This window comes from Papaver somniferum, unplaced genomic scaffold, assembly GCF_003573695.1.
Source record: "Papaver somniferum cultivar HN1 unplaced genomic scaffold, ASM357369v1 unplaced-scaffold_10, whole genome shotgun sequence".
NCBI lineage: Eukaryota > Viridiplantae > Streptophyta > Magnoliopsida > Ranunculales > Papaveraceae > Papaver > Papaver somniferum.
The window spans coordinates 13080091-13102983 of record NW_020618825.1 but is presented as its reverse complement, the minus strand read 5'-3'; the positions used below and the strand labels follow the sequence as shown (position 1 = coordinate 13102983).

General features: G+C 36.8%; 2 protein-coding genes across 4 annotated transcripts; one reads left to right on the top strand and one right to left on the bottom strand.

Annotated features, from left to right (window-relative positions):
- The first annotated feature begins 8189 nt into the window (after positions 1-8189).
- On the top strand, positions 8190-15207 carry LOC113326787. 2 transcript variants are annotated; one of them, XM_026574442.1, is made up of 19 exons: positions 8190-8558; positions 8986-9346; positions 10251-10439; positions 10563-10646; positions 10794-10853; positions 11050-11094; positions 11393-11592; positions 11766-12197; positions 12345-12471; positions 12587-12784; positions 12911-13000; positions 13160-13222; positions 13554-13628; positions 13738-13788; positions 13937-14014; positions 14134-14268; positions 14423-14530; positions 14699-14764; positions 14860-15207. In XM_026574442.1, the coding sequence occupies exons 2-19, from the start codon at positions 9035-9037 to the stop codon at positions 14926-14928; spliced, it is 2382 nt and encodes a 793-aa protein (XP_026430227.1). In that variant the 5' UTR covers positions 8190-8558; positions 8986-9034; the 3' UTR covers positions 14929-15207. The 2 variants fall into 2 exon arrangements, with proteins under 2 accessions (XP_026430227.1, XP_026430226.1); XM_026574441.1 differs by having other exon boundaries at positions 8191-8558; positions 8983-9346.
- Positions 15208-15474: 267 nt separating this feature from the next.
- Positions 15475-22322, bottom strand: LOC113326786 (protein CTR9 homolog). 2 transcript variants are annotated; one of them, XM_026574440.1, is made up of 24 exons: positions 22084-22215; positions 21717-21918; positions 21334-21595; positions 21012-21112; positions 20822-20875; positions 20595-20711; positions 20418-20481; positions 20073-20287; positions 19895-19979; positions 19554-19654; positions 19365-19457; positions 19142-19210; positions 18753-18845; positions 18404-18658; positions 18196-18276; positions 17945-18103; positions 17668-17763; positions 17479-17580; positions 17284-17391; positions 16965-17189; positions 16615-16881; positions 16432-16503; positions 16052-16351; positions 15475-15901 (listed from the first exon to the last, which is right to left on the bottom strand). In XM_026574440.1, exons 3-24 carry the CDS (start codon positions 21503-21505, stop codon positions 15782-15784), a joined length of 2949 nt encoding a protein of 982 aa, XP_026430225.1. In that variant the 5' UTR covers positions 21506-21595; positions 21717-21918; positions 22084-22215; the 3' UTR covers positions 15475-15781. The 2 variants fall into 2 exon arrangements, with proteins under 2 accessions (XP_026430225.1, XP_026430224.1); XM_026574439.1 differs by lacking the exon at positions 21717-21918 and having other exon boundaries at positions 22084-22322.
- Positions 22323-22893: the final 571 nt, after the last annotated feature.

Genomic DNA, 22893 nt, shown 5'->3' with positions numbered 1-22893 from the left:
ACGATACACGTATTACCTCCGAATAAGACATTCAGTGGAAAACTTAAATTCTTATCTACCGATTAAGTTGGTATTTCTAAACACGACTATATTATTCGGAGGATAATTTTTTTGTAAAGTTCCGAATGTACGATGGCCCAAAATCAAAATTTGGGAAAAACTTATACTTTTCAAATTTTGAAATTGAAATAATCGTAAGTATAATTAGTTACCCAAACTTCCGAATATGGGTTGTCTAACATTCTATATTGGCCCTTGGAACCACCTAGAGCCAAGGCGTGGTTTGTTTTGAACTTGCTATATTCGGAGAATAATTGTTTTGTAAAGTCCCGAATGTACGATGGCCCAAAAATCAGAATTTGGGAAAAACTTATACTTTTCAAATTTTGAAATTGAAATAATCGGAAGTATAATTAGTTACCCAAACTTCCGAATATGGGCTGTCTAACATTCTATATTGGCCATTGGAACCACCTAGAGCCAAGGCGTGGTTTGTTTTGAACTTGCTATATTCGGAGAATAATTGTTTTGTAAAGTTCCGAATGTACGATAGCCCAAAAATCAGAATTTGGGAAAAACTTATACTTTTCAAATTTTGAAATTGAAATAATCGGAAGTATATAACATTATATTGTCTTCCGAATAAATACTGGCCCCAAAATGGGATTTTTCCTATATCAGAAATTTTGAGATTTTTCAATATATATATATATTCGGTAGTGAGTGTACTTCCGAATACTGTGTGTCTACTTAAATATATTCGGGAGACAAAAAATTCATTAAACTACCGATTATTACCAGTTTGTATCCAGGAAGATATGACCAACAATATTCGGCCGATAACCGTCAAATATTTCTCCCGAATACTGTCGATGTTCTTGAGAAATGAAGAACACGACTACATTCGGAAGTAAAGGAGCATGAATATCGCCCGAATCTGGATAAATAACCGAAAACCCTAGAATTATTTTTTCTCGATTCGCCGAATTAAAGCGAAATAAACCCCAAAAATGATAGATTCTTACCTAATTGGGGCCATTTGACTTTGGAGCGGAATTTTTTTTTTTCTTCCACAATCGAAAGATAATAGGAAACTGGAAGAAGAAGAGTTGAAATGAGTAGAATTGTTTTTGATTTGGTTTTCATACAGTTTTACCATAAGGGCATTTATGTAACTTCAATATCATATAGGGTACCTCTTAACTAGAGTCTTTGGCTGGGTATAAATTGATGGCCCCTAAATCCTTTGGGGTGGCCCCTAAAAACGCTAGGTTTAAAAAATAGGCATATTTGTGTGTAAAAACAACTGCCTATTTTTTTTTGAAAAAAAAGAGAGTATAAAAAAGCAACTGTGTATGCCCACTTATCTAGGGCTGCACATGGGTCGGGTTGGGTCGGGTTTGGCCTCACCCACCACCCGATCCACTGCTGGTGGGTAATTGAACTTTTCACCCGCAACCGACCCACCATAACAATGGGTCGCTTTTCACCCGACCCACAATAAGGCGGGTTGGGTCGGGTCGGGTGGTGGGTTACCCGTCATATTTTATATCTTGCGGGAAATTGAAATCAATTTCAAATGAATCCCTAAATTTATTTAGAAAGTCAAGAAAAATCAACAATACATAGAGTTCAACTAGTTGGGAACAAGTTTTAAGTTGATTCATACCTTCAGTTCACTAATCAAGATTCAAGAACAACGAATTGACGAAGGAAGAAGAGTCTCCGTGACTCTGTCTCTGAGAAGGAGAGAAGAAGAGACCGAAGTGATAGGTGTGGGCTGCGAGTGCGATGCTTAGTTAGGGTTAGGTATTTTATTTTTTCAATCCAATGGCTGAGATTCATTTTAGGATAGAAAATCTAAGGGGTAGCATGCTAGGGAATATTGGGCTGGTTGGTGGATCGGGTCGGGTGAAGGAAGTTCCTACCCGCAACCGACCCAACAAACGGTGGGTTTTCACGTGCCTCACCCATAGTCGACCCATACCTAGGTGGGTCGGTTAGGGTACAGGTATTTTTCGACAGGTGTGGGTCGGGTCAGCGGGTCGAGCCGGTTATGTGCATCCCTACACTTATCTATATCTATTACTCCGTTCCGCTGCTAATCTAATCCGAACGTTTCGTGATGCATCTTATATTACCATCGTACGGACCTTATAGTGCTTTTGATTGGACAACTAGGTGCTCGAATTCATTCCGAGTATAATGAGTATAATAATGACTAGTTGGAACGATGGATAATAATACAACCAATGAAGCTCACTAGCTAGCTATCCATTTGGACCATTTCTTTCCCTCTTCTTCATTTGAAAATGATATCCATTCTCATACCAACCACTGATATATGTAGCCTAGTGATCAGGGGTGGAATCAATCCCACACTAATTAATAATCACCATTAGTTTATTTGCAATAAACTAACTATATTTTTCCAGATTGTGATTGATTCAGTCTCACCCTTTTTAGTCTTTCTTCTTCTTACGCTCGTACTTACTACATTCATTAATTATAGCATAAACATCTAAAGAAAATGGAAGAACCTGATAGGACCAGCACTTTTGCTTTGCCACTTGATGATTAAGAAAATGGTTAATGGAGGTCATGATGCAACTCATTTTTTGTGCACACCTTTTAAACTTTTACTCTTAAACATGAACTTTTTGATGCATTTTTGATCAGCTAATTAATTAATTACTAGTTTTAACGAATCTGGTTGACTAATTTTACTTTATGGTAAAATGTTCGGGAAACTACCAAAACCACCATGTAATTACCTTCCTTTCCCATGCTGGAGTTGGAGTAGGACTATGTAATGGTTTGTACATTCTTCTGCCTTTATCTTGCTGGATGAGCAGTCGCTTATATGCTTTCTCCATGCCGTATCATCGCCGTGTGGAGCAGTGTGTTTTTGTTTTGGGTCTACCGACTACTATATATTTGTCTTTGGTTTTAGCCTACTTGCTATTTATTATCTTTCTCTCGTGTGTAATGTGTGTATGTCGACCAATGTTTCATATTTTCCTCTCGGAAGGGCATATATCGACAATACAAGAAACCATAATACGGACCATGTGTACTTAGATATTTGCTACGGAGGATATAAAAATTTATATAAGACAAAGCATTTCCTGGTTAAGTGGGGATGATTTTTCTTCGAAAGCCTTGAAAACCCGTTTTCGAAGGTTGTTCTACACTCGACGAATCGTAAGAGAAACAAATATGCACCGGTGGTATCGAATTTTTTAACTTGGATTCTCATCCGATTAAACATGGAAAAATTAGATTTGATTTGTTCGCAAGATTGCCGACATCAAAATTTAGGAGGTGACTAATCTTAAAAAATCAACACAATTGTTTAAATCCTCCTTCTATATGCGTTGGATTTGTCGAATTATTTTGGAAGGCAAGACTTGATCATTTTTCATTCACTTGGTCACGTGTTACAATCGTGCAACCCTGCAATTAAGTGTCCCAGCATGATTGGTCACACTTGGCTCTATAAACAAGTCCAAAGTGGCAAGATGAAGCAAAGTGACCGAACCCTAAACGAAAGTTGTGAAAATAAAAATAAAATACTAGAGAAAATAAGAAAGATTGGCTGCTTGTTTGTCTATTGCAAATTACACACCATCATAAATTACGTTATGAGAGAAGGAAATTTCTTTCTGGAGCTACGGTGTACAGCTCTTCACTGCATAAACCTGACTTACTGGTTACTCCCAAATGCTTACCAGTTCCGGCCTTGCAAATGGTGCTTTGAAATTTGTAAGCACTCTGGATATAGTAATACTTGAGACGAGGGAGGGACACATTGAAGAAGCCGTCATCAAATTATAGTAATTCTCTGTTACACTAAAATTAACCTACCTAGGACAGACCAATGTAACTGACTAGTAAAGTGTTAAGACAGGACCAAAACCAACCGAGGACAAGCCAACATAACAAACTAATGAAGCAAGACGCAAGTGAGCTTCACCACTCCTATTTATTAACAAAAGTACAACAACAGAGATAAACATTGACATTTGAGACCTACATCTCAATAGTTGGTTGATTCATCACGCTTTTGACTGTCTATTGAATGTTTTCAAAGATAACGTTCCATTAGCTAGGGATTCCCAATTACTACCTATTTCCCGAATCAGCAGTGATACACCTATTTCCCGAATCAGCAAGATTCCCACCATCCTGGAGTTTAGCAGGGACCCACAGTTGTTTGAGCATGGTGTATAGCGAAGTGTAATACTTCCGTTCATTTATCATTTTTGTTCCCGAATAGGGCTAATCCAAGAATATTATTTAGTGGGGTATTTATATAAGATTTACGTTTAAGGAGTTGCTTGCGTACAAGAGGGCCCTTCTTATAACTTTTTTTTTTCCTTGTCAAGTGCATACCAAATTTAAATTTTAATTCGGAAGTCCATATAGATAAATCTGTCACGATCAGTAGAATGGATTATTAGTAAAAATATGATACCTGGTATAAAGACAAGTTTAACTTGAGCGATCTGAAAAATTAATTTTTTTAAGCAATAACCTAGTATATATCCGAACTGTTACAAAACAGAATTCCACCAAAACAAGTCTTGTAATATTTCTTTCAACATACGAATTCTCAAGAATAATCTTGTAGGTTCGATACAGTCTTTCAACATACTCGTGATATTTTTATTATAAGGTTTTTGTTATCTTGTGCATCCATGTACAAGATAACACCCAACTATTACATTGGGAAAGTGCAAAAACAATTAAAAAAAATAAAAAAGATATGTTCACTTGCATGGTAGAAGGCCATGCAACATAGATTTACCAAATATGCATTTTTAAGAGTGAAATTTTCCCGATGCAATGATTGGGTCCATGCACAAGATAACAAAACCCTTATTATAAAGATGAACAATATAATGCAGAAAAGATATAACAAAACCCCTATTAACGAAGAAAACTACAAAGCAAAAAGAACCTCAGGACCTAGTCTAGAACTTGAACACCACACTTTGTTAAGCCACTACAGACACTAGCCTACTATCAGAATTCAGAATGGAATGAAGTTCAGACCGAATGGACTCTACGAGTAATTCAACTTTAGTTGTGCTCCTTCACGTCTCTTGGATCTAGTAAGACCTTAAGCAACATGATCCCCTAGCTGACGTCCTTTACATGCTTAAAGTTGCTTCAACCTAAGTGAAGATTTTTATGAATATTCCGCCTCTAACAGAAAGCATATATGATTTCCTTCAGAAAGATAATTAATCAAGGTATGAAGATCTATATGTTATGAGCAATCTTGAAGAGAATAATTTATCAAGCAAACTCAAGATTAGGTTGAACTTATTCTCTTCAAAGGTTATAGAGATGCTTAATCACTTCTGCGTCTCAAGAAAAATTTAAGAAAATCAAACCAGAAGTGATTTAGATATCTATCTTTTCTATGATGTGGAATCACAAAGTCTGAGACAAAGAGTATTTTGTAATTTATATATATCAAGTTCCTGATCTAAAGTTTCGAAAACTTAGAAGATCATGCATAAGAACAAGGTCCGGATAACAATAACTATCAGGCAAAAGACTGTCTGACCATCTCTTAGCGAAGTCTTTCAAAGTCGTAACATAATGCAGTTTCACCAGAAGAAACCTAGTTCACGAACTGTATAAATCAATACTATCTCTAAAGCGATACTAGTTCGCGGACTAAGCAATTCAGCTTGTGTACGCGAGTTAATTGAGATAAAAAAATCAAGTCTTTATATTCGTATGTTCAAGTTCTTGAATTGGTAAAACAATTTTTGAACTTTAAGAACTAACTTGACTTACTCCTTAGCTTGCATTCTTCTTTGAAAAGGTTCATCATTATACTAAAGTCATACGACTTGTCTCAACATATAGAATGGTAGATAATATGATTAAATAGGATGGTCAGTCTTCAAATACTATGTTTATGAAGTTTTTGGTGACGCCATCTTTAGTCTTCAATCTTCAAGGTCGATTAGTGAATTCTGATACTTAACTACCATGTTATATTCCTAGTCTGAGACTGACTTTAGTGGACTATAATTCAAGACATAGTTTTGTTAGACTAAAATTGACAATAAACTTGACATACCAAAACTAATGAGTTTGACTGAGCAATGCTCTAACTCGTTACATACCACAATTGACTCATTATATATAGACCTAACTCATTGCATATAACTCAAAAATTATCAAATAGTATAGTCATAGAAAACTTTTAAATCTAGTCAACTATGTGCCTAAAGAGTTGTGTGCAAAATTATACCCGAATAAAATACGTCCATTTTAAATTATGTTGCTTATATGAAAAAAATGACTCAACCAAGTGAGACATAACAAAAGAAAAAGATGCTATGAAGCTTATATCAAGCAGCTGATTTGGCTAGTGACTTCGTTCATCATTTACCGAAATACAATGCATCCCACTAAGGTGACAATCCTCTTTTGGAAAAATCTACATTATTCAACCTCCAAAACAAAAACATCAATGTCCAGGACGTAACCTGTAGCTTTTCGGAAGTGCGGATGACGGTGCATATCATATATTTTCGACGACTTTACTTACTTGACTAAGGTTTGGTCCTATTTTATTAAAGTCTTCAAAATTTCTTAGTGTGTGTGCATGATTACCCCTAGCTTCATAACCTCAATACCGGGAAACCTTTGGTTCTGACCGAAACAAACAACAAAATATGAACATTTCTTCCCTAAGCTACTATCTTGTCGCTTTGGAAAGAGATGAACTCAAGGGCTTTTGGAAACAAAACGAGGGCTTACAAAGATTGGGTTTTATAGGTGATATCATCAATAGATTTATGTGTAAATCAAGTCGCGCTGGAACGAGCCCAGCCCAACACGCTAAAGCTTGACTGAGGTTTGGTCCTATTTTATTAAAGCTTTCAAATTTTCTTGGTGTATTCATAAGTACCCCTTGCTTCAAGACCTCGGTGTTTGGAAACCTTTGGGTCTGAGTGAAAGAAATAACAAAATATGAACATTTCTTCATAAGCCACCATCTTGTCGCTTTGGAAAGAGATGAACTCAAGGACTTTTGGAAACAAAATGAAGGCGCTCAAAGATTGTGTTTTATAGGTGATGTCATCAATAGTTTTATGTAGAGGTGTAATCAAGCCGTGCCAGGAAGATCCCATCCCATCCTAGCACGTGACCTAGCCCACAACACATCACGTTAGTTAGGTTATTAGGATATGTTGGGCTTGACTAATCGGCGTAGTGGCCTAGTAGAGCACGCGGCACAGTAGAGCACTGCACAACACGTTAAGAAAGCACGTCATATTATGCATAAAACACTACACAACATGACATCATACATCAAAGTTTGTGTATATTTCACAAAAGAGCCTTTATCCTGGCAAATTCATGTCATTTTATCATGGTTATGTTGACTTATTTTATAACAACAAGTATAAATCCTAAATATCTGGAAAATATTTACTTGGGAAAATATAAAATAAATATGCCCGACACAACACGACACAACACAACACAACACGACACAACACATTTATTTTCCTAGCACAACACAACACACCGCACCGTCTAGCACGACACGCCTTAATCTCCGGCACAACACAACACGACACACATTACGCTAAGCATGTAACTTTGTGGGCTGGATTATGCTGGGCCGGCATGTTTTACACAAATGAATGCCACATTTCACTTGGTACATATTAGAAGCATATTATTTAATTTGGAGAAATAATGCATACATATCGGTGTATTTTTATATGACATTAACCTTTTTTCCAGAAAAAAAGTAAAAAAAGAATAGGAAGAGAAAAAATATACCAGCCAGATCAGACACCCAGAAAATAAAATAAAAACAATCTGACATCTGACTTGAGCCGAATCAGATTCAGATTTCGAATCAGATACATATCAACAAGTTATAAATCTTTTGCGACATAATTTTCACCAAATAATATATCCAGGATTCCATTGGCACCCCAAGGTCCCCAAAACTAAACATTCACCGAACAACAACAACTAATTTCCCGTTGATGTAACAATTCCCTTCTCTACCTTCTTCTTATCTTATCTCAGCCAATCAATCACTCAAACATTGACAACATCCCACTAACACATGAATGAATATGCAGAAGCCTTTTATGAACCAAGAAAGAAAAAGAAATCCTCATAAAACTTCCAAATAGCACATCCCTATATCATAGGGTGGTGGTAAAAGATGGTCAACCAATTTCTCATCCACCAACACACACACAGCAACCAAATCTGGTCTTCCAATCCAGACACAACAATACCAATAAATATTTTAACATTGTAACGTTTTGACACACACGAGGGGGGGGCACTTGACTCTCTTTCCTTTTGGGGTTTTACCAAAACAATAGAAGAAGAAGAGAAGAAGAAAAAAGCTTCATTACTCAACCCTCTCCCCCTATGGGCTATGGCCGTCTAATCTTCTTCTCTCTTTAACACGAAGCAGATTCATCACAGACAAAGAGAGACCCTTTATTGCAAGCTCACTTTTCTCCAAATTTCTTCTTATTCTTCTCCAAAAGGTCAGTGCTTTTGTTTTTCTTCATCTGAAGCTGCTTTTTAAGTGTGTGTGTTCTTCTCTGTTTACAGATTTGTTTTTATTTTAATTTTTTTTGACTAATTTTCTCAATTTTCGGTTGATCTTTGAGTAAATTGGATTACCTTTTCATTGAATCTAAAATCAGTTACTTTTTTTGTTTACTAAATTTAGGATTTCTCTTGTTTTTGTTTCTAATTTTTTTTTGGATGATGGATTTGTAAGAGCTTGTATGATTTGTTTTCATGATTTTGAATCATGGGTTGTTTTTGTTTTTGATTTAGAATAATGGGTTTTTGTTAAATTCTCTGATTTCAATTTTTTTTTTTTGTTAATATGAAATCTGATGGAACAATTCAATATTGAGATTTAGGTTAGATTGAATGATGGGTTTTGATTTTTTTGGACAGAAGGAGGATTCTGGTGGTGGTGGTGAGGCATAATTTTTTAATTTGATAGATTATGTCGAAAAATGAATCAGGTGGTAGTAGCCCAGGTTGGACTGCAGCGTTTTTTATGCAGACAACAGAAGAAGTTGCAAGAGCTGTTGTAGCTGCAGCTACTGGTGCTAATAACCCTGGTCATTCGCCACGCCCGTCCGTTGTTTTTTCGTCTAAAGATGATAGTAATAGCCAACTACAGAAATTACAGCGGCAGGTTACGAAAGTGTTAAAGGGATGGTCACCACCTGCGGAAGTCAAAAGAGTTACTTACAATCCTGAGGTGTTAACTAGCTTGAAACGACAATGGGCAAGGTTTCAGTCGCTGTCATTGGTACGTTGTTTTTCAAGTATTAGCAGTTTTTTTGTTATTTCACTAGCATATCTCCTATTCAAGAATACAAAATCCGAATATTATGTAAAGAGGAAATGATTGGCTTGGTTGTTTGTAAGTATGCAGTATAGAAGGCTAAAATCATGTGTATATATCACATTATCCCACCTACGACAAGTATAATTCTGACATGTTGGCTTTGGCTACTTTCTTCCAGTTTACATTACTCTGAGTTTAATTTTCAATTGGCACGGAATACCAATAAGTGCACTCAATACAATACGGTTCAACTTAAGAAAGCATATCATTTTTGGATATGTGGTGATGATCATGCGGATAGTGCTTTAGACCCTTATGGGACATCAAGATACGTGTTTGTCTTAAAGTTGCACATATGCAGGACATTTGAGCTCCTTGAACATTCCAATAAGATTGATAGATGAAGTCTTTAAGGTTTACGATAGAAAGCTGGAAAGACACTTTCTCTGACATTTCAAAACCTTGTGATGGCACTTGAGAAGTAGTAGAAATGCTCAAGCACACTTCTACATTGTCCTTGAAAATACCAATGATGAGAATTGCCTTCACACCGTAAGAGCAAGTTATCTATGAACACTTGAGTGACATATACTTGGTAGATAAATTAACATAACATTGGAATTGAGTAACCTCGGAGTAGGCAGGAAAGAAGCACGAGTCAGTGGAGTTAAAAGACTGCATAAGACCTGTAATTCTCCCATATATTTCTAAGACTGTTTTAGTTGTTGAATTTTCTTTTCAGGAGATTCCAGCTTTTTCTATGATTTAATGTTTTTTCTGTATCCATAAAAAACGAAAAATGCTCTATTTTGCACATGACTATGTTAACAACACAGTTCTGTTTTTCTTATTACATTTTATGTAGGATCATAAGTCAATAAAGGAGCCCACCAAGCTTTTCGAGAGTATGGTAGTTGTTGGACTTCATCCTAACACTGATGTTCAGACACTACAAAACATGATATTAGCCAGAAAATCTGAAGGGTCGGGTAAATTGCGAAGTGCTCTGGGTTGCAATCATTCAGCGCGTGTTGAACCAAACCTTGAACCACAGGTGCAGATTCTATTGCCAATCTAGATAGTTATTGTTGGAGATTCAATGGATTCGATTTGCAGTTTATAATATTGAAACTTGAGAACCACTCGGATACAAACATAAACTTACTTTTTTGTTCAGGTTTTGTTTGTATACCCTCCAGAAAAACAGCTGCCGCTCAAATATAAGGATCTTGTATCATTCTGCTTTCCAGGAGGTCTGGAGGTTAGTGGCCTTCGCATTATGAAGCTTATATTCTCAATGGATATATCATCATTTATTTTGTATCGGCTTCGTACTCTTCTTTCCCAGAAGTTTTGTTGCATATTATTCTGTCGTGTGGTTGACAAAAAAATGTTAATATGTTGTCAGGTTCATGCTGTTGAAAGAACTCCTTCAATGAGTGAGTTGAGTGAAATTCTCCTTGGACAGGTATAAATAGCTTCCTTCATTTTCCTCCAATATGTTTGGTTCTTGGAGGATTGTCTGTTGCTGAATTTTTTTATGGCACTACATCTACTAATTTTTCGAAAACATTAAGATATATGTTGAATCTACCTTCTACTTGACTATTTCTATTTTGAATGCATTTTTCAATAGCTGCTAATATGTTCATCAATTTTTGCAGGAACATTTCAAACAAAGTGATCTATCCTTCGTATTCCGTTTACAGGTAATACATACATGAAATAGAAACATATTTATCTGTTTCAAAATTTAGTAAGTTTGATGCTTTAGTCCATTTTTCTTTTTTAGAATGGCATGTTGGGTTGAGTGTTTTGGCTTCTGGAACACGAACATGATACCTACCATCTTATAGTACTTATTATTGGACAGTGAAAATTGCAAATTCACTAAGGAGGTTATATTCATTGTTCTGACGTCTAATGACAGAACCATCACCAATTGATTAGGTTCCTGTTGAGATTTCTCAGTAACAATTGCTTGTAAATTTCTTATACTTCTCCCAGGTGGCAGATGATTCAACTTTATATGGATGCTGTATGCTCGTTGAAGAAATTGTACAAAAACCTTCAGGACTGATTTCAATGATCTCAGATAAACAACCTACCAGATCGTCGGCTGGTCGTCAAATTTTGACCACAAAGCGATGTTACTGCATCCTCACGCGTCTTCCTTTCTTTGATTTACATTTTGGTATATTGAATAGGTATAATTCTCTCTAAATTGGTTGCTTGAGCTTGTTTCGAAGACTCAGACTGTTCAGTGTGTAATATGCTTTCGAGTAGTCTAGCTTGATGTGCCATAACCGATATTATTATGAAACTTAAGAGGAAAAGAACTGTATGAATATTGCTGACATTTACCTTCACTTTTCCACAGCATGTTCACTCAAGAAAGGTTGGAATGGCTAACAAAAGGCTTTAGCGTGTTAGATTTGGGTTCGCCAGAGGTATATAACAAGGAAGGAGATTCACAAGAGAAATGTGAGAGTATTTTGTCACAGCATGAATGTGAAGAGAGTATAATCATCACATCTTCTGAAATAAGCACAGAAGGTTCTACGCCTAGGAGCGACTATGAGAGCCAAGTGGGAGAGTTTGATACACCAAGGCAAGCAAATGGTCATAATGTGGTTCTTCCAAACAATTCTGAAATAGAACAACTCACACCTCAAAGGGAATCTAGAGATGCTCATAACATTGGCATTGATGAACTCTCTGCGAGGAAACTACCCAATGAAAAGAAGTTACCTGATGCGGTTCTTCCTCTGTTGCGGTATCATCAGTATGAAAGCTCTGAATCTTCTTCCAGGTGGACCATACTGTACTCCGATATTATATATTCTAATTCCATTCTGAACAGAGAGCTCCTAGGAGGGAAGTGAAACAATTCTTCCCTCTTATCTCTCTCAATGCACTTAAGACATTCTCATTGAATTTGTACTTTCGGATCCCCCAGTTTTCAGGGTTCACCATGTGACGACAGGATTTTTAGGGGTTGTGTGGATGAGGCGGATACAGAGGAAGCTTCTTCCTCTGGCCAGGAAGATTCCAGTGACTACAACGAGGTTCTTGAATGGGCCAAGGTGGAAAATCTATCTTTCTTTAGACATGTCTGCCCTTGTTTATCTTCTCTGCAATTGTACTTAAACCTCTCCCCATAGTCCTTCTATTGACAGATACTTTTTCCTACATTTTCAGGCAAACAATCATGGATCATTACAAATAATATGTGAATATCACCGACTGCGTTGCCCTGCCCGAGGAACAACGCTTCTATTTCGACCCTTGGACCATCTGCATCCTTTGGAGTTCCACAGGCATGGTGGTTCAGTTTTTAGTCTTGCTGGCTCAACCATTGACTTAAGATCTTGCAATACTAGTTTGGAAGTTGCTGAGGTAGAATGCATCTGGGATTACCTCACTCAGTAATTTCATATATAAACTCTTAATTCATCCACTTAATCTTCATTAACAGTTTTACAGACTTGGCTAATTTTTCTTAGCTGTTTCTCTTGATGTCAGGCACAAACTGCCCGCTCGTCAGAGGAGGAGGCATCCGCCTTATCCATATGGGCTGTTGCATGCATATGTGGCTCCTTGAGACTTGATAATGTAAGAATCTGCAGAATGGTTAATGTGCATCATGGAACTTCCATGTCTTATTGGTTTTTCAGTTTTCTACTTTCTGACAAGCATGTAGGTGTAGTCATTATTCGTTAATTTCATTGCAAGCATTTTTTATAACAAAACATGTCGTGTCTTTAATTTTAGGTGTTAACCATGTTTGCTGCGGCACTCTTGGAGAAGCAAATTGTGGTTGTTTGCTCTAATTTGGTATGTATTGTTTCCTGTAGCCAAAATGATTTTGGGTTTCAGTTGGATATGATTTTTTTTTTTTTTTACTTCATTATAATATCATGTGATTTGCTAGTGAAAAATAACTGAATTAGCCTCAGGCCCACCACAATCAACTCGTAAGTCATAACATAACGAGAACCCTACAATCTTGACTATTGTCTACACAAATCTTCTTATTTATAGGCCTTCTTCTACAACTTCTATGTTCTGCTTGTGCAGAGTAGAATTACCGCTTCAATCCCTTTTTCACTCTTGTTACTATAGACTACATTATGTATGAAACTTACTACTATGTCTTTCGCTACAGGGAATCCTGTCTGCCTTAGTTTTGTCAATTATTCCACTAATCCAACCCTTCCGGTGGCAGAGCCTTCTAATGCCGGTATGTGTTCTTTTTTACTTGTTATTTTAAACAGCCGTTTGATGTGTGGTATTGCAAACAATTTGTGGTTGGATTATCTCGATTCTTACACCATTGATGTGATATCCAGGTTTTGCCTAATGACATGCTGGACTTCTTGGATGCTCCTGTCCCGTACATAGTGAGTTTTCAAACTCACGACTGTTCCTTATTTGTGCTTAATAGTAATACCAAGCATGGTGTTTCTTTTTTTCAACAGGCCTCCTTTAGCTTCTGTGGTCTTGATATTCTGTTGTAATAGGTCTAATCATATTTGGTTTTCTCTGTAGGTAGGTGTAAAAAACAAAACCTCCGAAGTCATGACAAGGTTGTCAAATGGCATTCTGGTTGATGCTAACAAGAACCAGGTGTGAAACCTGTTTTGCAAACATTTGCAATCTAGATTTGAGTAGTTGCTTATACAGTTGACGTTGAAAACTATTGGTCCTAGATAACTCATAAAATATATTTACTTGGGGGAAAATAGGTACAATCACCCACAATGCCACAATTGCCCAAGCAAAAAGAGTTAATCTCATCTTTAAGTCCATACCACGCAAAGCTTGTTGGGGAAAGTTATTTAGCAAAAAGAAGGCCATTGTATGAATGCACCGAAGTCCAGGTAACCTCTCAAAATAGTAGTTACAACATTCTTGAGTTGAAAATACATCTGATGACCAAAAACAAGTTGCTTTTTTCCTTCATAATTCGAAAAATCGTGCTCATGGAAGTGCTACTAGAATGGCTTCTCTTATTTTTTCCCTTCTTAATTGTAGATTGAAGCCGCCAAAGGCTTCCTGTCAGTGCTAAGATCATATATGGATTCTCTTTGCTCAAATTTGCGGTCTCATACAATTACTAACGTTCAGTCCAATGATGATAAGGTACCAATTCTTTCTCATTTTTCAACAATTTCACAAAGTTTGTCGATTAGTCTAGTCTTAATACTGCTTAACAGGTGAAATGCAGTAATGTTCCCTTCCCGGAAAATAACTGTGAAGTGCTACTGCGAAAGATAAGAAACTAATGTCTATTGTTTGGTCACCTTCTAGGTATCTTTACTCTTAAAAGAGAGTTTTATCGAATCATTCCCAAGGCGCGATAGGCCATTTATGAAGGTACACATGTTTTTCCTCGACCTCGAGTTTACGGTATTTCAGAAAGCAATGTTAAAATGCTAGAAATTGATATTCATACGCTTTTTCCTTGACAGCTTTTTGTGGACACACAGCTCTTCTCTGTACATACAGATCTTGTACTCTCGTTCTATCAAAAGGATTAGTGTCATCACCATAGGTATAGAATTGTTGGTATCAAGGTATAAAAAAGAAAAGTAAAGTATACCTTCAGATCCAGCTTTGTAAAATTTATAATACTTCGCTATAGTCGTGTTAGGTTTTATTTACCAGTGTAATAGAAATGTTGTGTTTTTGTGTTGTGGGTCTGCTCATTGTAAAAAAAATTTAGTTACAAATATATGTACTTCCTCATACCTCTGTGTAAACAACTTTGCCTAGGTAGGATTTTTTGAATACAAAGAGGAAACTACTTGTGAAAACAATTACTAAGGGTTTTTTCTTTGGGACATTGGCGAAAACTAAATTTTTTTTTTTTTTGAAGCAATTGGTGAAGTATTGCTGCTCCAATTTGTAACTTCAAATTTTAAAATCCATCGATATTCAGCAGTCTGTAACGAGTGACCCAAACTTGAGAATTACTAGAATGACCCTTGGTAATTGTTTTTTTAATATGTATTTTCTGTTTCTCAAGTATAAATGAGACGAGAACAGTTTGCAATGAATTCTATGATTTGTGATGCCTGATACTCTGCTTTTAAAAGCTAGTGTGATTTGATTTAATCAACATCTTGCAACACAAAACCAAGTCCAAAATCTTCTGTTCTGCCCGCAACTTTACAAAAAGAAAGTATATATTACAAATTCTTCTGACATTTTCGGATGATCCGCTATAAGATTACAACCTTCGTTATAAATACTCGCTACCCCAAGTTACAAAATAAGTGTTGCTTAGACAAAAGCATTACAAAAATAGAGATGAGTCAAGTGCAACAGGGGCCATATTTCTCCTGTTGGAATCTGAATCGCCGATACCGAAACATTTCTTATGCCCATGTGTCATCTCACTTCTCCATCACTCGGGGGATCTGCTGAAATTTCTCTCCGCCTCTGTGTTGTCTCTTCATCATCGTCAGATTCTGACCATGCTTGTCTCGGCTTGTTTACTTTAGATGCAGCCTTCACAAAATAATCAAATAATTAAACAAAAGAAATAGAAACTCTTACAGGACAGAGATAGATACATGTAAAAAAGAAGAGGCGCACTGGTAGCCAGGGCAAGGTTGTAACATTAATATACTGTGGAGTAAAAAGGAAGGGAAATCTCACCGCTTCATCTTCGACATCAGAGTCCTCGAGCCCAGCTGCAGCAAGATCTTGAGCAACGTCTTCCCCGTTATCATCCTCATCATCCATCATTCGATTCATGGTATCACGAGTATTTACGTTTGTATATTCCTCGTGCTCGTCCCCCATGTCAGCTTCATTATCATCCATCTCATAATGTGATTTCTTTTCATGCTTTCTTCTCTTCCCACCTTTCTTCTTCCTCTTCTCTCCACCACCCTCTTCATCATCAGCATTGGCTCTTTCCTTCCGCTTGCTAGGAGCGCTACTCCTCCATTGCTCCTGCAGTATATAGGGGAGAGAATCTTCAACAACTGCAACAACAAAAATGAAAAGAAGGAAATTTCAGTTACACGTCATACCTTTACACGCCTGAATTGCTCCTCCTGCTGCCTCACTTGCTTCAACTCGTCTTCTTGTTTTCTCTTTTCCAACTATAGCGAAAATGAAATCAAAAATTACTTTATATTATTATATAATTTAATCCGGAAGAAATACAAAAAATCAAAGCAAAATAGAAGGCTAACTGAGACTGTTCAATAAACCTGTAATTTTCGTTGTTCTTCGGCTTTTCGACGGGCTTCCTCAGCTAAGGACACCTGACGGGCAACTTCTAGTCTTTGCCGGTTCTGGAGCTCTTCACGTTCAGCTGCTTCACAATGAACCTTTGCAGCTTCAAGTAAATGCTTGCAGTATCCAACATGGGTTTCTATTTTCTTCTCATCAAACCCATGGAACTGAAGGCTGGATGCTGCAGATAATTGGCTAAACACACGGACCGCATTCTTCAACTCTGCTACTGTTGCACGTACCTGCAATATGACTCCAATTATAATGAGAATTATAGATGAAACATTCAACTGCAGAGAGGAAACGTACTGAGAAGTCAACTAACCTCATCAGCCGTCCTCTTTGTCTTCTGTAGAGTAGACGCAGAAAACTTTTGCATTGAAACTCCTGCATCAAACCGCAGAGTGTAATTTGATGGTGCCAAGTGGATGGCTCTCAACAAAGTCTTTTTACAGTCTTGCCAATGCTCAGCCTCGTAATGAGTGCGGGCCAGATAGAGAAGAATTTGAGTGTCCGTATTATAGTAAAATTTCCTCAAGCAATTTTGATACTGCAAAGACGACAAACGGTATCATATCAGCAAATGATTACAAAACAAACCATAAACCCTTCTTCACCAGTAAGTACAAAAGCAAATAACTTGCCATTTTCACGGCCTGAGCAAACTGCCCTTGAGCAAAATAAACATGAGCTAAATTTATCCAGACGTCAGGCATTTGGACGAAAATACTTCCACTTGCAGCTTCTTGGACCTATATAAAATGGAGTTGAAACACACACAAGTCAATAATAATTCTAATTTAATAAATATGTGAAGAGAAAATTGAGCGGGAACTGACCTGGGTAAAAATATCTTTTGAAACATCAAACTGGCCCTTTTCTGCTAAGACCACTCCAGTACCATTTGCCGCATATAAATTTGCAGGACGTTGAACCAAAACCTGAGAGTAGGGAAGCCCGTGATTAAATAAATTCACCTAACAATTAAGAATCCAGATCGAGGGAAAAATAATAACCATAGGTCATACTTTAGTGTAGAGCTCTTTAGCCTTCTCCAGATGTGTCGCTTCCAATTTAGGACCTCTTTTCTCAGAACGCACAGCAGCAAAGTAGTTCCAGTTTCCCTGCAAATATCAAAAACAATTAGGCATCAAGATTTAAAAAGTGAGATTTTACGACAACCATGCTCGAACTAAAAGAGGCTTCAGTAGCTTCTATAAGATAATTATCAATTGACATAAAAAATGCTATCTAAGTTACTTAGAACAGAGCAGAATATATATATCTTCCTGAGAATTTACTGACCAGGGAGAGAGTAGCATATGAATCTTTTCCATCAGTTGCTTCTTTGGCAGCCCGGAATGTATCCTTTGCCTTGACCCAATCATCACTTTTAAGCTCTAAGCTCCCAAGCATCGACAAAGCATTGGGACACTTCTCATTCACCTTGAGAGCATCTCCAATCTATGGAAAGAAACAATCTCACAATTATGAGTTACTGTGGTAGTCAAGAACTGAACAATGTGCAACCAGACATGATGGAGGGGAGAAACTACCAATGCTATGCTTAGTGGAATATTATTTCTTGCTTTAGCAATAGCAGCAAGCCTCAGAGATGCATCCGCATATTCAGGATACTGTTCAAAAAGACGAACACGTATTAATTGAAACCTTAATTTGATCAGGTTTCAGCATTGAAAAAGTCTATCGCCGTTCACATGATAAATGAAAATATACATAAACTGGTGTGGTGGCTGGAGATACCTTATAAAGGATCAGACGGTACAAAATAGTTGCCTTTTCAGTTTCATGCAATTGCTCAAGTAGTCTAGCCTGATTAAACAGTGTTGTGACTTTATTCCATGGCAATTCCACAGAAACACCTTTTTCTTGAAGTTGTTGGAATATCTTCATGTCATTATACTGATGAGTGATCGCAACTGAACTGTGTAGTTTACCATCCAAGAAATCACGCCAAACTCCATCACCCAGTGCTTCCTTAAAAGTCTGTTGAGCTAGCTGAAAAAAGAAATATGAAGACAATGAAGAGGTCAGCAATTAGAAGTTGCAGGTATAAAAAAAAATCCATGGAAATAATCACAGTTTTCCAGACCTCGAACTCTCCTTTCTCAAAATGAAGTACTCCAATATTGTTGAACAGTTCAATTGGCACTTCTTCACCACCTTTTTTTAGAAGACCACGTGCCTGTCACAGAATAAAGAGTGGTCACGCATGGTCTTACGCATCAAACTATTAGCCAAAATCTATACGAAGTCCTGAAATCTAAATCTCCTAATAGTCCATCTGTAGAAATTCAAGTATACTTCCACAGAGGCTAAAAAGACAAGTTTGATGAGCAGATTAAAATCTACACTTGCATGTAAGAATATTAGGTTCAATGGTTGAGATGCAGTAAACTAATTTAAAAGTGACCATAAGGATATGCTTTCATCACCACAAAGGAAGAAAACGTAAAACACTACAAAAGAATTGTCTCTTACTGTCTTGAAGGAATCTAACGCAGCTCCTGGATTATATGCAATTAACAATTCACCCAGCTCCAGAAACGCCTGCAGTTGAATTTAATGGTAAATACAAATTAGTAATGCTATACTACAGAAAAACATTGACCCTTCAGATTCCTGTTTCTTTTTTTCCCCTCTACATTTGAAAAGCAAAGAGTAGTTAAAGAACCAATCAATATATAGATTTAACAACGCATACCTGTGCATCTCGTGGATCAGCCTTTGTCGCCTTTCGCAGGATTTCCAATGCTTTGTCAGTCTGGCCAAGCTGAACATAAATGTGCCCAACAGCCTGGAAAAACAGAAAATAACATAGGGATTATTATATCATAACTTGAAGAAGTTATACTGGAAATACAAATCTAAAACTTCCAATTTTCTGACTCACTTTCATGCTTTCAACACTATCAGGATAGGCCTCCAAAACCTTTTCAAAGTTTGCAAGTGAACTCCTGAAATCTCCCAACTTTAGTTGGACTTGTCCCAAGCCTATTGCACAGCCAACCAAATTGTATCACGAAATAATTCAGTACACCAAAAAATAAATAATGAAAATCCTCAAATATTGCAGTAAAGTAGTAAACTGAGTTAAGTAAAATCCAAAATGACAAATAGTACTAACAGCACACTTCATATTGAGCTGAACTGTAGAAAGAGTGTACTGGAAGAACACTAATTGCCATCCCTCCCAGATTTGAGACATCTTACGCTTTGTAGATGATTGCTTACCATAATAAGGCAATACAAAATCTTGAGGCCTACTGCTTTCCTTAACAGATGCCATATAGTAGAATCCAGCCTTTTCAAAATCGCCCTGCAGAAAAACAAATTTGGTTCAGGAAATGGTGTACGATTAGAGTATATGAAAGCTCAAAAATTTACTCATAATGAAATGTTTGTTTTGGACCTTGCTATGGTACGATCTTGCCAAATTGTAGTATGAATGTGACTTCATCAGACCATGATCGCTTACAGCAAGTGCAGTTTCAGTCAATTGCTCGACCAGAAAATGTTGACCGGTAAAGAAAAAATGGTTTGCCAAATGATTTAAAGCCATTGCAGAATAGGGGTATATCTCAAAAGCTCTTTGCATTTTCTCCATTCCTCTGCGAATTCCACTCCCTACAAGTCCAGATATGGCATCAAAGTCAAAAAACTTAGCAGTATCTGAGCAACCGCTTAAAATATTCCAAATAATAAAGACCACAGTGTTTTCAGCATGGTATCATATGCAATTATTTGAAAGATTTACCGTCATTTGCTTGCAGGTCCATGATTCCAAGTGCCACAAGAGCCTCAACGTTCTCTGGGTCTAACTAAAATTACAAAAATTGAAAAATAATGACCTTGGTGAGAAACCGACATCCATGCAGAGCACATAAGTATGTAACGCTCATATACAATCTTTTAACTACATAAACCCGCTTGCCTGAAGAACACGTTGAAAAGCTTGCCGAGCTTTTTCAAATTGTCCAAGTTTGTAGCGACAGAGACCTATTCCAAGCCTTACAGCCGCAGGACAATTGGGATGCACTTGCAATGCCCTCTTAAACAAGTAGGGAATAGGACGAAGTTCAGTTTCTCATTATGACAAAATAAAAAAAGAGTAAAAGCATGTTAATGTCAACATCTACACAATGCGTAGAACAAACAAACCTTATATAAGTCCAAAGACTCTGTGTAACGGTTAAGGCTGAACTCAACACATGCCTGCACACATAAAACTGCCATTTAAAGTGACCAGCGAAGAAAGTTTTATACTGGATATTGAATTTTCTAAGCTTCTAACTCTAGCTTCAGATGCATAATTGCATAGGAAGAGCGATAAGTTGCCAATTCGACATACCTGTCCAAGCAGGGCAGACACATTCTTAGGATTTCCTTGCAGTGCGATCTTAAATGTTGAAGATGCTTGGTCTGTATCACCCTTAGCCAATAAAAGCTGACCTGTACACAAGAAGTTAGGATTGCAACTAATTTCAGGAACTAGCTTTTAACTTACCAATCTTGTCAGTAACAACATACTTAAGAAACTGTCACAAACATAACCACTTGGTTTCAATTCTTCTCTCTCTCTCTCTCTACTCTAAATATCAACTTACTCAAACACAATGCTTGGTTTATCAAAACAAAGCAACTACCACGTGTTCAACGTTCAATTTACTAACCTTTACCAACCCAAGTTGAAGGCTCAAGCATGTCAATCCTCGAAGCTTTATTATAATACTGTGTTGCCATAACGAAATGCTCATCTTTTTCTCTTTGCTTAGTCTCAATTTTTCCTTGGTAACTATAGTAAGCCCCCAATGCATTCAATATTGCAATGCGCTCCGCCTTCATATCAGCATAATACTCATCAATTTCTGGCCCAGCCCCTTCCTCCAATATTTCCAGGAATTGTTTGGTTTTTCCTTGTTTGAAGTATTCCCTCTGCATAATTAAAAATGCGAATATAATGGCGTCGTTAGTAAAACTGTACCAAACACATGAAGATAACATTGCATTCGGAAATCCGTTTAAATCCACATTAAGCTGCTATCATTGAACTTACGACTACACGATTTCTCACGCCCCCATCAACACATACAATCAATTCATGTTAAGTTAAACTACATTACATCAATTAACAATAATCTTCAGTTCAATCATGTGTATAAAAATCCGATTTTTTATTCTCCGCCGAGATTGCTATAACCATCCGTATGTTCACTAAATTTCTTACTTTCACAACGTGGGCATCACCAAAGTTCCATCTAGACATAAAACCCAGAACCAAATAATCATCAACACTTCATATAAACCCTAAATTTCACAAATTTAACCAAAAATCCAGCTAAAAGTTTAAATTTTTTCTAGGGATTTGAACAGTAAGGATAAAAATTGAATCTTTAGATGATGATTAAAGAGAGATATAATACCGCGATAATGAGCCAGAGATCAAGAGGAGCTTGTTCAGCTTTAAGGATATCAAGGATATCAGAAGCATCTCTTGGTAATGAATCTAAAGTAACCCTAACTTCTTCTTCTGAGTTTTGAACTGGAATGTACACACATGCCATGTTGCCCTTTTGAGAAATCTTAATGTTAATCTAGGGTTTTGTATCAGAAGAGAAACCCCCAATCCTTGATTTAGGAATGGAAATCTCTGTGAGGAAGGAAGAAGAAGAAGTTGAATGATTATATAATTTATATATAAAGGGAGTGAGCAAAAATATAAAGCGACTGACTTTAGTCCGACCATATAGACTTTTCGTCAAACAGCCTTGTATACTTTAAATACTTTGTTTCCACCCAACGTGGTCAATTTCTGATTTCGGTTCGTCTCAATCGGAACCGAGACACGGGTACAACTTTGTCCGGCTGAAATCCCAGAGTAATTTTGCGGTCAATATTAAAAGAATATATGTATAAATATATGTATCTTATAAATATGTACCCATATTGATTTTGTGGATCCTAGAACACCAATCTAAGGTGTATATATATGGAAAGAATTAATCTCATTCTCACTTTTTTATTTGCGAAATCACGTTAGAGCATTTGAAGAAAGTTTTGTATGGTTTAAAGTAAGCACCAAGAGCATGGTATAGTGAGATAGATGGTTACTTCAAAAAGAAAAACTTCAACAAAAGCATGAATGAGCCAACATTATATGTGAAAACACAAGGTACGTCTATTCTCATTGTTACCTTGTATGTTGATGATTATATATTTACGGGTAATGATGC